The following is a 15,783-nucleotide window of genomic DNA, read 5'->3' on the forward strand; positions in this document are numbered from 1 at the left end:
CAAATGGAAAAAAAAAAAAAATAAAAAAAATCATAATAATAAAGCAACTCCTCCAATGCAGCTTGGAATAAGCAAGAGCAGGAGTTAACAGTGACCACTAAGCTGTGTAACACTTAAAAAGTCCCTTTGTAGTGGGCCTAATAGGGCGATTAAACCTAAATGCTTTGCATATTTTGGGATTAACCCTCCGCACCCCACTGCTGGAGGCTGATATTTGGGGTTCCTTAGTGGGCGGCCGGCTTGCTTTATCGCAGCTCTAATTTAGGAAGATGCCCTGGAAACCTTCTGCCTCCCCTGATACGGTGGCATCCCTGTCCCATGGCTCCCAGCATCACGTGGATTTCCATCCGTCGCTTCCCCCTAAATTGATCACCCCAGGTAAGCCCAGCAAGGACATCCCTGGGGAAAAGCAAGCTCTTACCCCATACTGTCCCCTACAAACCCGTGTTGTGTTTAATTTTCCCGTAGGTTTATGCTGAAATCAGCGTTGTGTCCAAGGCCAGGTTGGACGGGGCTTTGAGCAACCTGGTCTAGTGGAAGGTGTCCCTGTCAAGGGCAGGGGGTGGAACTACTGGTTGGGTCACACCAACCCCATGGACGCTCCAGGCTTGGGGAAGGGTGGCTGGAGAGCTGCCCGGTGGAAAAGGACCTGGGAGTGGTGGTCGACAGACAGCTGAATATTAGCCATCGGACAACACCAAGTTGGGCGGGAGTGTTGATCTGCTTGAGGGTAGGATGGGTCTAGAGAGGGATCTGGGCAAGCTACATTGATGGGCCAAGGCCGATGGTGTGAGGTTCAACGTGGCCAAGTGCCAGGTCCTGCGCTTGGGTCTCACCAACCCCATGAACGCTACAGGCTGGGGGCAGAGCGGCTGGAGAGCTGCCTGGTGGAAAAGGACCTGGGGATGTTGGTCAACAGGGGTCAGATTACAAGCCATCAGTGTGCCCAGGTGGCCAAGAAGGCCCACAGCATCCTGGCCTGTATCAGCAATAATGTGGCCAGCAGGACTGGGGCACTGACCATCCCCCTGTACTCGGCACTGGTGAGGCCCAACCTCGAGGGCTGTGTCCAGTTTTGGGCCCCTCACTCCAAGAAGGACCTTGAGGGGCTGGAGCGTGTCCAGAGAAGGGCAACGGAGCTGGTGAGGGCTCTGGAGCACGAGTGTGGTGAGGAGCGACTAAGGGAGCTGGGGGTGTTCAGCCTGGAGAAGAGGAGGCTGAGGGGAGACCTTCTCGCTCTCCACAGCTCCCTGAAAGGAGGGGGTAGCCGGGGGGGTCGGTCTCTTCTCCCAAGGAACAGGCGATGGGACGAGAGGACATGGCCTCAAGTTGCCCCAGGGGAGGATTAGATGGATATTGGGAAAAATTTCTTCCCGGAAAGGGTTGTCAAGCATTGGAAGAGGCTGCCCAGGGCAGTGGTGGAGTCGCCATCCCTGGAGGGATTTAAAAGCCGGGCAGACGCGGTGCTGAGGGACGTGGGGTAGTGGGGGTTTGGGCGGTGTTGGGGTGATGGTTGGACCTGATGATCTGAAAGGTCCCTTCCAACCCAGACCATTCTATGATGCTATGATTCTAAGTAGATGGTCTTTAAGGTCCGTTCCAACTCTAACCATTCTATGAAATCACACACCAACAGGAACAGAGCGAAGCCCATACAATGCATCAACGGTTCCCAGCTAAATAGCCTCGATACTGGGATGGGGATGGGACATCCAGCAAAAGAACGGCATAAACCCCTGCTGATCCATCGCAGCGGCAAGCGGAGATCTGCCCAGGAACTGCCCGAGCTGCCTCACCTCCTTCAACCCGGGCGCTTCATTCCCATGGTGGGAGACGACAGGGTCTACAAACCCTTGGAAATCAGCCCTTCCACCTCCTCATCTCCCCTTAATTTTACAAACCGAAGACTTGGGAGCACATTCGGGAATGGTGGCTGATTTCTCCCAGCTCCCCCCCGCAAAGCAAACCAGAGGGAAAAAGCCCAGACTTTTGGACTGAGTTTTGCATTAAGAAACTCGTGTCCTTCACGCTGCAAACGGAGGGAAAAATGGAACCTGCCTCTGTATTTACAGAGGAGAATTCCAGAATTGAGCTGTGTTCACCTTTGCTGACCCAAGTGCTTGGTTGGGATTTTACCCCCTGCCCTTACCCAGCCAAGCAAAGGCTCCTTTAGGATCTCTGCGCTCTTCCAAGCACCTTTCCTTTCCTACCTAAAGATTTTAAGGAATTTCTTCCTCCACCCTCAGGATCACCCTACACCAGCAGCCTCACGTGTCCCTAATTCCGCGTTCAGCTTGCAAGCCCAGGTATGATTTCTGGGACAGCTTCCCCATGAGTTAGCAGGGATCAATACACGTATTAATTTCCCTAATTAGGAATTTGTGGGGTTATCGACCCAGCGAAGCTGCACAAGGCTCACATGGACTTGAACAACCACAGAGCCCCCGCCCCACGGCGGGCCGTGTCAGAGATGCTCCCCACGGCATGGCACTGGTGTTTTCGGGGACGATTACCTGGTCGGTGCTCGGCGTGTCCGAGATGTCGTTCATGCTCCGACTCTGCGCGTGACCTGACGGCGATAAGAGAAAGGAGGTGAGAAAACCGCCCCAGGTTTGGGGGGTTTGTGAATGCACAGCCATGATTTCAACCCCAGGTGCAAGGAGAAAACGTGGTGGGAGAACTTCAGCGCAAAGGAAAACCAACATTATTCATTACAGCTGGGCTTGCGAACCAGGTGCAATAAGATGAAAACCCAAGAATATGAGTTTTTGTGAGATCAGCCACCCTGCGGTTACACAAACCACGTCTCCTTTATGGCTGTGGCGGGATCCCCTTGTGATTGCGATCACCCACTCACACAATGCAACCGGATTTTTTTTTTTTTTCCCCCCTGGGTTCTTTTTTGGACCGTTTCTGCCTCCCCGCCGCCCTTCCCGGCTTACGCAGGCGGCCGTAGCTCGCACTCTGCCGCATCCGCAGGTCTTCGGTGGAGCGGTGGAAGGCGGCGCCGGCGGCCGGGCTCCGGACGGGGCTGCGGGCTGGGGGAAAGGAGGCGTTAGAGGAGATGCAGGTACCATGGGGAACCGTCGGGTGATGCTGAAGGCAAGAAGCCGGGCTGAAAATCAGCTGCCCAGCCCAGACGTGACCCTTCCAGCGCTGATACACCAGCAATTTGCTTTTCCCACCCACTCTCATTTGCACTTTTATCCCACTCAACAGTAATTTTCCCTTTACAAAGAATAAACTGCCTTAACCCAAGTCTTCCTGCCCCACCAATGCTCTCTTCAAGGCTATAAATCATAGAGTTCTAGAATGGTTTGGGTTGGAAGGGACCTTAAAGACCATCTAATTCCAACCCCCTGCCCTGGGCAGGGACACCTCCCACCAGCCCAGGTTGCTCCAAGCCCCGGCCAACCTGCCCTTGAACCCCTCCAGGGATGGGGCAGCCACAGCTTCTCTGGGCAACCTGGGCCAGGGGCTCACCCCCCTCACAGCAAACAATTTCTTCCTAATATCTAATTAAATCTCCCCTCTTTCAGTGTAAAACCCTTCCCCCTCATCCCATGGCTCCCCTCCCTGCTCCAGAGTCCCTCCCCAGCTTTCCTGGAGCCCCTTTAGGGACTGGAAGGGGCTCCAAGGTCTCCCCGGAGCCTTCTCTTCTCCAGGCTGAACCCCCCCAGCTCTCTCAGCCTGTCCCCACAGCAGAGGGGCTCCAGCCCTCTGCGTTCAGAAGTGCAATTTCTGTTATTTAGGAAGACCCAACATTTCACGTGGCTTTTTAATCTCCTAACTCTCCAAAGAAACGGACACTTGAAATTTGCCATGAACGTCAAACTTCAAAATATTTACATTGGCCACCACCGCGTTTCACGTGAACGTTTCTCCCCCTGAACTGGTGATGAGTTCCATTCTTCATCTCAGACGTTTAAACTGAATTTCTTAGCTACAAAGACTTCTCTTTCCCCTCATGCATTTTCTGTGTGAAGCCCAGCGTTTTCTCAGAAAACCTCCTGAATTCCCCAAACTGTGTTTTCCTTGGGGAAAAAAACCAACATCTGGACCAGCTTTGTTGAGCTGCTCTGCGTCTCTCTGAAACACCAGCTGCAATCGCTTCCTCATTTTTATTTATTTTTTTTTTTTAAAACCGACTAAAATAATGATGAAATTCCCGCTGGGCGTGACCATGTTTTCAACGCGCTGCTATTATTTATTCCAAAACCGCGGAGTTGCCGTTGGCACGAGAAATGAGAGGGACCCCTCTGCTCCTGCTAACCATATTTTCCCTGATGCCCCTTATTTGCGAACTCAAAGCGATGCCATCGTCTCACCGAGGAACTGGAAACGCGTAAGACGCCCCTATTTTTCCTATCTACAGGGAATAACCGCAGCGTTTCAAAAGCACGCTCTGTTTTGAAGGCTTCTGGGCAAATATCTACCCCTCTGACATGGATGATGGCTGTTTTGAAACCTGGGGATGCCCACGGGCTGGGAATATTGCTTATTGACAGCCTCTTCCACGTGTGCTTTGAGCTTGGGCGCTGCTGTTTCTGTCTATCCGGGGAGCAGCCAAAGCCCAGCAAATCCCGGGCTCCACCAAATGACCTCTGTTTAAACCTAAGTAAATAATCTAGCGTGAAAACAAAACAAATCCCCTTTTATAATGGCTCAAAAATAGGCAGGTTCAACCGCGGAGCAGACTGGATTTGTCTGTAGGCTGCTCTGCCAGAAAGCCCTTTGGCCAAGCGACCGCCAACGCCGTAGTCCCTCACACAACGCCATTGTCCATCTCAGCAGACGTACAGAATTACAGAATGGTTTGGGTTGGAAGGGAACTTAAAGACCATCTAATTCCAACCCCCTGCCCTGGGCAGGGACACCTCCCACCAGCCCAGGTTGCTCCCAGCCCCGGCCAACCTGGCCTTGAACCCCTCCAGGGATGGGGCAGCCACAGCTTCTCTGGGCAACCTGGGCCAGGGGCTCACCACCCTCATAGTGAAATATTTCTTCCTGAGATCTCATCTAAATCTCCCCTCTTTCAGTTTGAAGCCATTAGCCCTCGTCCTGTCACTACATGCCTTGTAAAAAGTCCCTCTCTCCAGCTTTCTTGTAGGTCCCTTCCTTGACATCTCCTTGGCTTCCAGCTCCCAATGACCCCTACCTTTAAAGCCACCAGTGGCAGAGCTTTTGGGGTCTTTCTCAATGCCGTAAATGGTTGGGTGCCCCAAATGGTTGGGTTTCCCCCTTTCCTTCTCCTGAGATCTTCCTCCCCCTGCGCTCACTCACCGAAGACTCAAGGATGCAACCGGGCGCAGGTTGGACCCCAAGGACTCACTTGTGTTAGAGGAGACGGACTTTCCGATGTCGGCCAAGGACCGGTGGATTGGCTTCTTGGTTTGGTGACGGTGCTTCCTGAGGAGCACGTAGCTTATCTTCTCCCGCAGCTCCGGCTTGAGCAGACCGTCCTCGATCTGCTTCTCAATGACATCATCTGCAAGCGCCGAACAAGGGAGGTGCACGGGTTACCCTACTGCAAACCTTCCCCAAAAGCTCAAGACAATGACACTTATCGAACCAAACTGATGGCTCTCGACTCCTCTCTTTGCTTATTCCCGTGCAAATTGGTTTATATTTGCATGCAGCAAGTAAACGCATTTAAATCTGCTCCCAGAACTTTAGGACATGGGGAAAAATGCATCCAAAACCACTGGTACCTGCTGGCTCCTACCTATAATTTGGGGCAAAGAGTAGCCATCTAAGTCCAGGAGCACCGTTCCCGTCTGCAGACACGTCCGCAGCTCAAAGAGGCTGTGCAAAGACAACGTGGACACGTGGGGCTTGCTCCACCTCTCCCCGCCTTCCTCCACCTTTTCTTCAAACTTTATCCACCTGAAACGAGAGCGGCAGGCGTGGGGACGGGCCCGGAGTGGGATGGCGTACGAGAAGGGAATAAGACAATCGCTCTTCCTGCAGAGTTTCCCTTCTGCCGGTAGCTTTGGAAACCTGGATAAATTCATCCTGCAAAGTCTTGGCTTGTTATTCCACGTGGGAACGGAGGAACCAAGGAACCAGAGAAAGTGCTGCTTGCGTGGTTGCAGAGCGGAGCAAAACCTCTCGGCCCCACCACTGAACTCAACCCCGCAGGTTTCACCCTCCTCAAACTGCTCCTGAGAGATTTGGGAGGTTTTCCCAAGGAGCCGAGCTTGCCTTAGCCAGGATCCGCACCCGCGTGGACCAGCCGTGCACGCGGGAAAGCAAAAACCCAAATGCCTTTTTAATTCCTTAGCAATACTCAAGACTTCAACCCGGGCGCTTCATTCCCATGGTGGCAGACGACAAGAGTTTGCAAACCCTTGGAAATCAGCCCTTCCACCTCCTCATTTCCCCTTAATTTTACAAACCGAAGACTTGGGAGCACATTCGGGAATGGTGGCTGATTTCTCCCAGCTCCCCGGGAACTTGGGCTCCGGGGAGGGCAGGCAGCTCTCGACAAGACGTCAATTTGGGGAAGAAAGCTGCTTTTCCTTTACGGGAGGTTTGCAGGCTCCGTGGATTAGCCTGCGCAGGGCTTAACCTTACAACTTTTAACTGGTACAACTGGGATTTGGGCTCCTGCCGCCGCACAGGGCACAGACGGAGAGGATGTAGGAGGAGAAGGGTTTTTGGAAACGGCTGATGGCTCCCGAACGCCACAGGGGAAGGATGGGGAGAGCGCGGGGTTGTGTTGGCTGCAGGGAAGCGCATTAAAATGCTGCTGCAAAGAGAAAATGCAGGGTGTCCCTGTTAAAAAAAGCCCCAAAATATTACCTGGGAGGGCCGGGAATGGTCTGTGCTGGGGACAAAACCCCAGAGCATCCAAAAATGTAAAATTGGGCCCCGGTGCTCATCATGCCAAGGCTCCCCACCCGGCTTTCTTTGCAGAACCCGCTTCTCCAGCCCTCCAAACAACGCCGCTTTTATTGGGAGGAAATTCAAGCTTCCCGCCATAGCACCCGCTAAGCCCCGTCTGTGCTCGCCCAAAGCCGATTAGGTCCCTTTTTCATTTCTTTTTTGCCCCATTTTCCTGCCGAAAGTGGGTTATTAGCACGCACACGGGGCGGCGTGCGGGACTGGAGGCACGTTTCCAGCGGCGCCTTTGCCCCATCCCGTGACGCTTTCACCAAGGCTACAACAAAACCCCATCTCCCTGCTGCGCTCGGCTTCTTTATTTCCATTTATTTCCATTTATTGCGGATTTAGCCGCAGGTAGCGCTGCTCCCACCAAGGAGCTGCTCTCCTGCGGCTAAAGAAGCTGAACCGCTCCTCGCTGGAGAGCGGAAAAAGTGGGACTTGAGAAACCTCCATCTTCCCGGGGGGAATTTGGGAACCTCCATCTCAAGCCCTCCCAGATGAAAATCCCAATGCAAACGCTGATTTTTTGCCTTCCAAGCTTTTAAGGGAGTGGGGAAGGATGAGCAGGCGCAGGCCTATGCAAAATTCCAGGGAAAATGGAGGATTTTAGCAACAGCATCCCCATGCTGCTGCGTTTTGAGCAGGGTTGGCAACTGGGAGGATGCTTAAGAGCTTTCCAAATTTTTGGTGATGCCAAGAACCATCTCAAGAGATGGGGTGAGCACCCACATGGCTGGATCCTGCTCTCTTCGCCATCCCTCGGGCAAAACTCCGCACCCGGATTTGGAAATCACAGAATTCCAGAGTGGCCGGGGTGGGAAGGGACCTCTGGAGATCACCCCGTCCAACCGCCGGCCAGAGCAGGGTCACCCAGAGCAGGTGGCACAGGGACGCCTCCAGGCGGGTTTGGGATGTCTCCAGAGACGGAGACTCCCCCACCTCTCTGGGCAGCCTGTGCCAGGGCTCTGCCACCCTCACAGCACAGAAGTTCCTCCTCGTCTTGAGATGGAACTTCCCACGGTCAAGTTTGTGCCCGTTACCCCTTGTCCTGTCCCCGGGCACCACTGAGAAGAGCCTGGCCCCGTCCTCCTGACACCCCCCCTTGAAGTATTTATCAGCGTTGATAAGTTCCCCCCTCCATCTTCCCTTCTCCAGACTAAAAAGCCCCAAATTCCTCAGCCTTTCCCCATCAGAGAGATGTTCCAGTCCCCTCGTCCTCTTGGTGGCCGTTTGCTGTCCCCTCTCCAGCAGTTCCCTGTCCTTCTGGAACCGGGGAGCCCAGAACTGGACCCAGGGCTCCAGATGGGCCCTCCCCAGGGCAGGGCAGAGCAGAGGGGGAGGATGACCTCCCTCCACCTGCTGGCCACGCTCTTCTGGATGCCCCCCAGGATGCCATTGGCCTTCTTGGCCACCAGGGCCCATCGCTGGCTCACAGTCATCCCGTTGTCCCCCAGGGCTCCCAGGTCTCTCTCCACAGAGCTGCTCTCCAGCAGGTCACCCCCAACCTGTGCTGGTGCGGGGGGTTATTCCTCCCCAGGGGCAGCACCCTGCACTCGCCCTTGTTGAATTCCATAAGGTTTCTCCCCGCCCAACTCTCCACCTGTCCAGGTCTCTCTGGATGGTGGCACAGCCTTCCGGGGTGTCAGCCACCCCCCCAGCTCTGTGTCACCAGCAAACCTGCCGAGGGGACACTCTGTCCCTCCATCCAGGCCATGCACTACTGAAAGGAAAGGGCTTGGGGTGCCATCAGCATCCCTGACTCCCTTCCCAAAGCCCCCCCCAAAACCCCCCGACCCTGCTAGCCCTTACACAGCTGAGGCTGGGAAGAGAAAAATCCCACTCGGATTTGAGATTTTTTCCCTCAGATAAGCTCCTCGTTCAATAAAGCGAACGTCACTCGCAACTCCTCTAATACTTTTATTAAAGATGCAGTGGGTTGGGTTTTATTATTATTGCTTGAGGGGTAGGAGAAGATTAATTCTTGGCCTGGCCAGCAAAAGTTTGGGGGGCGAAAATGACTCCAGGAAATGTTATTTGTGTCTATTTCCCATTCCCCCTATTCCCGTTTCCCGGTTCTCTGCTCCAATTCTCCCCTTTCCCAGCACGTTACCTTATTTTTTCCCCACCCCGAGCCCTTTCTGCAGGGCTTTGCTCTCACACTGCAACTGGGAATGGGAAAAACCCCGGCTCTGGGGTTGATCCAAGACACGGGAGAAGATGGGAAACCTTCCTCTTCCTCCTCGGCAGGCTGCAGGTGCAACGACCCCCAAAAACGCGTGCCTTTTTGCATTTCCCTAATTCAGGCCCGGCTTTTCGAACCTCATTAAAAACGATGCTCCTTCCCCAACCCCGTTTCCACCCAGAACAGGATTTTTACCCGACGTCTTTTCAACCCAAAGCACCTCCTGCCGCTCACCTGGCCGACTCCTTCCACTCCATCTCCTCGCCGTCGTGCTGCAGCGTGTCCATCTCCGTGAAGAGCGTGGGGTTGGGGGCCTCATCGTCTTCCCCCAGGATGTAGCGGAGGCGTTCGGCAGCCGGTGACACTGCCGGGGGGCAAAAAAAGTGGTTTATCATCAGCCTGAGATGAAACGATCCCACACCATTTCCCATATGGAAAGCCCCGGAGGGGTAAAAAGGGATCTGTTAAGGCTATTTAGGATCCTGGGGTTAAAAAAAAAAAAAAGGAGGTTTTGAGGAAAAGATTTAAGGTGAGAGACATTGAGGCGTGGGGAAACTCTAAGTAATCCTGTCCCAAAAATCCCTGTGCAAAGAGATCTGGGATGCTGGCGGAGAGGATGAGCAGTGGGGAATATATAGGTCCGGGCTGGGAATTGAGGAACGCGGCCACCCCTATATACGATATAATCGAATTCCCCTCCCAGAAGCATTATGCATCCCATTTCCGTGGGGTATCCCACATTTTTCCTAACCACGGAGCCCCTTTTTGCCAGGTTAGAGCCTCCTGCCATCAGCAACCAAATCCTTACGGTCTCCGGCACTGCGTATCGGGACGCAGGAGCTGGATCCCCGAGGGGAACGCCTATCATCCGAGGGGAATAATACAAATTTACCACCTCTGCAGGAAAAATCCAGTTTCTTGCTGCAAAGAAGCGGCCGGGCTGGGGAGGGCACCTATCGCCTCCCGCTGCCGGTGGTGTGTTTCGGGAAGGGGAGCGGGGAGACGTCGCCTGCCTGCAAATCTCCCGACGGATGGGAAAAGGGTTTTTCATCTTTGGCGCATTCCCCGTGGCCAGGGGAGGGTGACGGACATGCCCTCTCCTCTCAGGAAAAAAAAAACAAAACAACCCCACCAGGCTGGGGTTTCTCTTTAACCCTCTCTCCGTCTTCACGCGCTTCTCTAGAAAAGCCTCAGAAATTCGCTTGGAGGGAGGAATCAAACACCCGGGTACGAGCCTGGACGTGGCACGGATGGGACCGGTCCCCGCTCGCCCCCTTATTTAAAACCAGCCCTATGCCAGGCTCGGTGAAAACGGTGTGTTTTTAATAAAACCTTGGGGTCGCAGCCCTCTCCTAATCCAGCAGGGGTTAATCCAGCTGGGGAAAACGTCTTTATCGGCAGACTCCTCCTGTTCCCAAACCTGGGAATCAGCGAGTCGGGTAAAGCGGTACCCGAAAAAGCAGGGAATTAAATTGCCGCGTGCGAGAGGAGGGAAAAATCGGGAATATTGCCCTGTTACCCCACCAAAGCAGACGAAACCCAAGTCGCGGCGGCCGTGAAAGAAGAGGATGTCCCTCGCGCTCCGGGCTGAGCCTGCTTAACCGCTTAAACCCTTTAAGCCCCACCACCAGGACTAAAACCCTGTGGTCAAGTCCTCCTTCCACTTCCCTAAGCTTCGTTATGATGATTATTAATATTCCTGTTAATTTTAGAGCTGGGCTACATGCCTGGAAGGCTTCAGGCTCTTTAAGCCTAAGTGCTGTTCGCGTAAGAGAGGATGAAATCGGTGCGATACCAGAACTCCCCCCCCTACCCCCGCCGACCCCCGGGGCCAAGGCTTCACGCCGCCTGCTTTGCTCTGCAAACCAAACCTTAAATTTCCTTCAAACCCCCAAATTCACTAGAAATGCCACAATCCGGATGGCAGCAAAGGGAGTTCGCTGGAAATACCCGTCTTGGGTGACACACTTTAGCCGCTGGAAACCACGAAAGATAAAGGAAAGCTTGCACGTAAAGAGGTTTTTTGGGTTGGTTTTTTTTTTTTTTAGCTTTTTTCCCCCATTCTCTCCCCAGCTGAAGGAATAAACCCGTCTCTCAGCGCACAACGTGTGCTTCCACCTCCTCTCCCCGCCGCTCGCTGACCCGAAAAGAGCCGGTTGCTAAACCAACAACGCCGTGCAGCCAAAATTCACGGGCTTTATTCACCTGGAGGACCCTTTCGTGCCCGGGGAAAGCACCCGGACCAGCAGCTGGTTACAACCCAGTTCTCAAAAATTATTTTTTTTTTCTCCTGGAAAATTGATCCAGCACCTAAATTAATCCCGGGAAGCAGCAGGTATTCGCTTGGGAGGAAGCACTGAATAGCGGCGTCCAGGGCTTGGCACCTCCAGGGGACGCAAGATTAAAACTATTGCAGCGATACTGGCCAAAACCCACAAAGCCACCCCAAAATCGGCTCCTATCTCTTGCAAGACACAGTTTTGACGGGTGCCCCGAGCGGATCCCTACCTCCCGGAACCAGCTTTTACGACGGGAAAACGCTCCCAGCTGCAGTTCCTGCTTGATGCCCACCAAACCTCCACCGTGGTTTCAGCCACGGTGCATCCGAACGGAGCCCACAGCTGCAGAATGAGCTCGGCGTTAACGCGCGCGATCGTACAGGATAATTTTATATACGCAAAAGCCCACATTTCCATGGGTAATTGGACGGGACGGACCAGTCGCACTGATTTATACCTCCTTTAATTTCAGGTGTGCAGAGCCCTTCGCACCCCAACGTCAATCCTGCAGCAAAACCTCGCCTAGCGATGCTTTTCCAAACCAAAAATCCCGCTCTGGCTTTAGGTACAATAAAAAAGGTGATAAAATGGGGGAACGCGATGCCGCCCGGGGTTTGGAATCCGGCTGGGCAGCGGGACTAAGCCTTATTTAAGGCTCCGGCACATTAACCATCCGCTGGCGCGGTCCTTCTCGGTACGCAACAGCCTTTTCCCAGGGTTTCATGGCTCAGAAGGGTCCCCCCCCCATAAAAAAAAGAGGATAGTAGGGTGCACATCCCATGGGATTAGATGCTGTGTTCCCATTCAAGAAAACCCCAGGTCTGGGAGACTTTTCTCCTTCCAAATACCGTCTTTTCCGCTTCCCCACTGCCCTGGAGCACTGGAAGCTGGTACAGCTTCCCCCCCACCTTGTATTTTTTGGGGTGAATTTTGGAGCTCGATGCCCTGACCCTCAACCCACATCCCCCCCCCGCCCGCAGGCTCCCAAGTTGCTTTTCCCTTGGAAAGCCAAAAAAAAAAAAAAAAAAAAAAAAAGAAAAATGGAGTTTTTCTTCCCCTCCCGCTCCCCGCACCACGGACGCTGAGGAGCGAGGGAAAAGAACACCTACCTGGAATCGTTTCCATTTTTCCCCCCATTTCTTCCCGGCTAAACCAAACCTTTGCTGCACGGTAAGGAGAGGAGAAAAAAAAAAAAAAAAAAAAAAAAAAAAAACCACCACAAAAAACCCCAAACCTCCAAACTTCCTCCTTTATCCACTCAGGCTTGTTAAACTCCCGAGGCTTAAGGAGCAGATTATAGGGAATATAAAGCACTTTCCTTTCCCTTCGGCTCTCATGACGGGAAGTTACCAAATCAAACGGGACGCGTGTAGGAGAGGTGAGCGCTTTGGGCGGCAGCGGGATGGAGTGAGCGAGAAAGGGGAGGGAGGAAGAGGGGGGAGGACAGAAATTAAAGGTTTGGGGTCATTTTGCGGAGGGATTTTGTTTCCCACTCGGAGCAAGGCGGGAATAACCCCCACCGAGCGCAGGGTAGAGATTTTTAGGGTAAAAACCATCCAAATGAGGGAGATTTTCTGGGGGAAAGCAGAGCTGCTGTATAGTTGAGGCTTTTGGGAGGGGGGTTTCTTCCATAAAATGACTTTGCCCCCCCCAAAAACCAGCCCGGTGTTATATCCCGGCGGCGTTTACTGCCTGCGGAAAGGACGGGACCGTGGTCCCGCTCGCGCCGCTGCCGAAAGCATACGAAGGAGCTGTGAGCAAAGCCCGCGGCAATAAAAAACGTCTCCCCATGCAAAAAAACCCAACCAACCAAACAAAAAAAAAAACCCAAACCCAACAACCCTGGAAAACTTTCCCTTCCATAGGGAAAAGCAAAGCCGAGCCCCTGCCTGCCCTGCGGAGCGGCGACCGGCATCAACCCAAATGCCAACATCTATAGGCAGGGTGGAAAAAAAAAAACCCCAAACCCGAGAGATCGACAGCTACTTTGCTGTGCAAAACGTTAATCTTCGCTAAGGAGATTTAACGAGACCGGGCAAAAGCCTGTCGGGAACAAGGTGTGATGCCCAGAGGATGTCTGCGTCCCCGGGGACCCCGCTGTACCCCCATTTCTTCGTTAGCGTCCTCCCAGGGGCAGGGACAAGCTCCCAAGGACAAGGTCCCAAGGGCAAGGACAACTTCTTTTTACCCCATCCATCAAATCCCAGCCTCAAATCCCATTTCACACCCTTTGCCCGGCTCTGAGACATCCACAAGGAAAACTAAACCTGGGAAGGGTGGGGAAAAGCAGCGCCAAATGCAAACGCTGGGCCAAGCGACGCCGTTAAGTGCACCGGGGGCGGTTTAATCCTGGATTAAAACACGCTTCAAAACCCCTCCTGCTTTTTTTGGGAAGCCCGGCGCGGCGGTGGGGCGACTCACTGGTCCTGCTGGCGTTGTCGTTGCCGCTCTCGTAGCAGCCGTGGCCACCGTCGTCGGTGTCGGAGCGATCCTGGCGCTCGTAGTGCCGCTCGCTCTCGCTGGTCCTGTCCCGGCTGGAGGCAGATCTTCGCCGACGCCGTTTCCTCCGGTAGCCCCGGGGCACCGGCACCCCGATGTAGATGGAGTGGTAATCTAGAGGGGAAAAAACCAAAATAAAAATAAAAAAGCTTTAAGAGAGCGGATCTGGGGTTTCCTCACTTGCCAAAAAATAAGCCAGGGAGATATTTGCCATCTTCCCACCAGGCTTAAAACACCCCCGGGGGCTTTTCCCATGTTGCGGATGGGACGAGGCCGAACCGAGCCCCCAGAGGGAAGAGCCCGCTGCCGTGTGGGGCGTCCCCCGAGGTTTCGCTCACCTTCCTCATCGTCGTATCTCCTCCTGGAGCTGCTGAGCCCCCTCTCGCTCATCCCGTCCTCATCCTCCAGCATGGTCCCACCGCTCGGAGTGAGCTGAGCCGCGGGGTGGAGAAAGAAGAGAGAATTTAAAGGGTGCTGGGGAGGGAATGGCCTCCTCGCCGGCCCGCCGGGGGCTCCCCGCTCTGGGAATCCTTCAGGTGGGGCCCCAGTGAGATCCCACCCGGGGCGAGGATGCACCGGGGAGCCGGGATCTTCCCTAGGGATGCACCGGGGATCCTCCGGCACCTCCTGCCGGCACCCGCGTCTCGCCACGGCGAGCTCTCAGCCCTGCCTGCGCTCCACCTCCGCTCTCCCCGTATTTAAGGAAATCCGTATAAATTTCACCGGGGTTACGTCTCCCGTCTCTTACTTCTGCTGCTCAGAGGAAGGCGTAAAGTGAAGCGTAAGAGGTGACTACAGAGATTTGCCGGTACGATTACGGACACAAGTTGAGTTAACAGGGGTCGCTTGCTGGCCACAAGCACCCCTTTAATATTTTTGGGGGACCTGCAGACATAAAAGAGGTTTTGCAGAAGCAAAGTTCATTTTCCCCCATCCCCTAAGCACAGATTTTACACCGCGCACACGCCGCTGCTTCCAGATACCTTCCTTCAAACCTGTTGTTTTATTCCCCGTATGAGTTTCTTTGGATTTTGCCACGGCCGCTAATTAATCTGCTAATTATCTGACCTCCAGTGATTGCCTTTCACACTTGACTTGGATGGGAGAACGGTTACTATTCATGGCAGCCCGGTCGATGCCTCCCAAAGTCACTTTGAGAGCGGTCGGAGAGCCAGCCTCCCCGTGTCCCCCCTTCCGGCTGCTCGCGTCCGTGGCAATATACCACTATCCATCTATTTTAAGGAATAAAACCTCTCAATTCAAGCCAAATAGTTTAAAAATATAAAGCGAACGGGGTGTGCGTCTGAATATCTGGAAGGGTCCGGGGCTGGCCAGGTCGCCTCTGCTTGGGTTGCCCAGTTATTGACCCATTTTCCCCCAAGGCAAAGACGATTTTTAGCCCAATCCGAGCTCCAGCCTTAACCCAGTTGCTATTTGCAGACACCTCTTGGTTTAACAGATTTGGGATTTTTTTTTTTTGACCGATGGTTTTTTTTTTTTTGCACGGGTGCAGGAACCAATTTCAGTGGGCAAAACACCTCCGGATGGACAACCCTGCCCCAAACCCGGGCGTATTAAGGGGTAACATCAGTCACAAGCCTTGATTTCCTTGGAATAACATTATGGGGCCAATTCTGAGGATTTTAGGAAGCTGGTTCTAGCAGGAGAAACAGCAAAAAATCCCCACCCAGCTGCCGGCATAAATATTTTTGCTCTAAAAATGAGCCGGTACCTTCTAACGGACGAAGTATCGCAAATCCCCCAAGAGATTTCCCCACGAGCTCCAGCGCTGGGTCGGGGTCCCCGGATGATGGATGGGGACACCACAACCCTTCGGCTGGGTCTATATTAGGAAGAAATATAATTTTTTTTTTTTTTTTCTTATTTTTTTGCAATCTAGCTTGGCTGGCGGGAGCTCTACCGCAGCTCTGTTGG

The 15,783-nt window shown here is 53.6% G+C and overlaps 1 protein-coding gene across 2 annotated transcripts in view; it reads right to left on the reverse strand.

Moving 5' to 3' along the window:
* Positions 1 to 15,783, reverse strand: part of SLC4A5 (solute carrier family 4 member 5) — a 39,113-nt gene that overhangs the window by 18,562 nt on the left and 4,768 nt on the right. For both annotated transcript variants that reach the window (XM_063358623.1, XM_063358622.1), the window contains exons 4-10: positions 14,187 to 14,280; positions 13,771 to 13,962; positions 9,305 to 9,434; positions 5,726 to 5,886; positions 5,333 to 5,488; positions 2,943 to 3,038; positions 2,514 to 2,569 (exon numbers count right to left, since the gene is read on the reverse strand). In XM_063358623.1, the coding sequence (XP_063214693.1) occupies positions 2,514 to 2,569; positions 2,943 to 3,038; positions 5,333 to 5,488; positions 5,726 to 5,886; positions 9,305 to 9,434; positions 13,771 to 13,962; positions 14,187 to 14,259 (864 nt within the window). In that variant the 5' untranslated portion in view covers positions 14,260 to 14,280. The remainder of the gene's footprint in view (positions 1 to 2,513; positions 2,570 to 2,942; positions 3,039 to 5,332; positions 5,489 to 5,725; positions 5,887 to 9,304; positions 9,435 to 13,770; positions 13,963 to 14,186; positions 14,281 to 15,783) is intronic.

This window comes from Chroicocephalus ridibundus, chromosome 23, assembly GCF_963924245.1.
Source record: "Chroicocephalus ridibundus chromosome 23, bChrRid1.1, whole genome shotgun sequence".
Classification (NCBI taxonomy): Eukaryota; Metazoa; Chordata; class Aves; order Charadriiformes; family Laridae; genus Chroicocephalus; species Chroicocephalus ridibundus.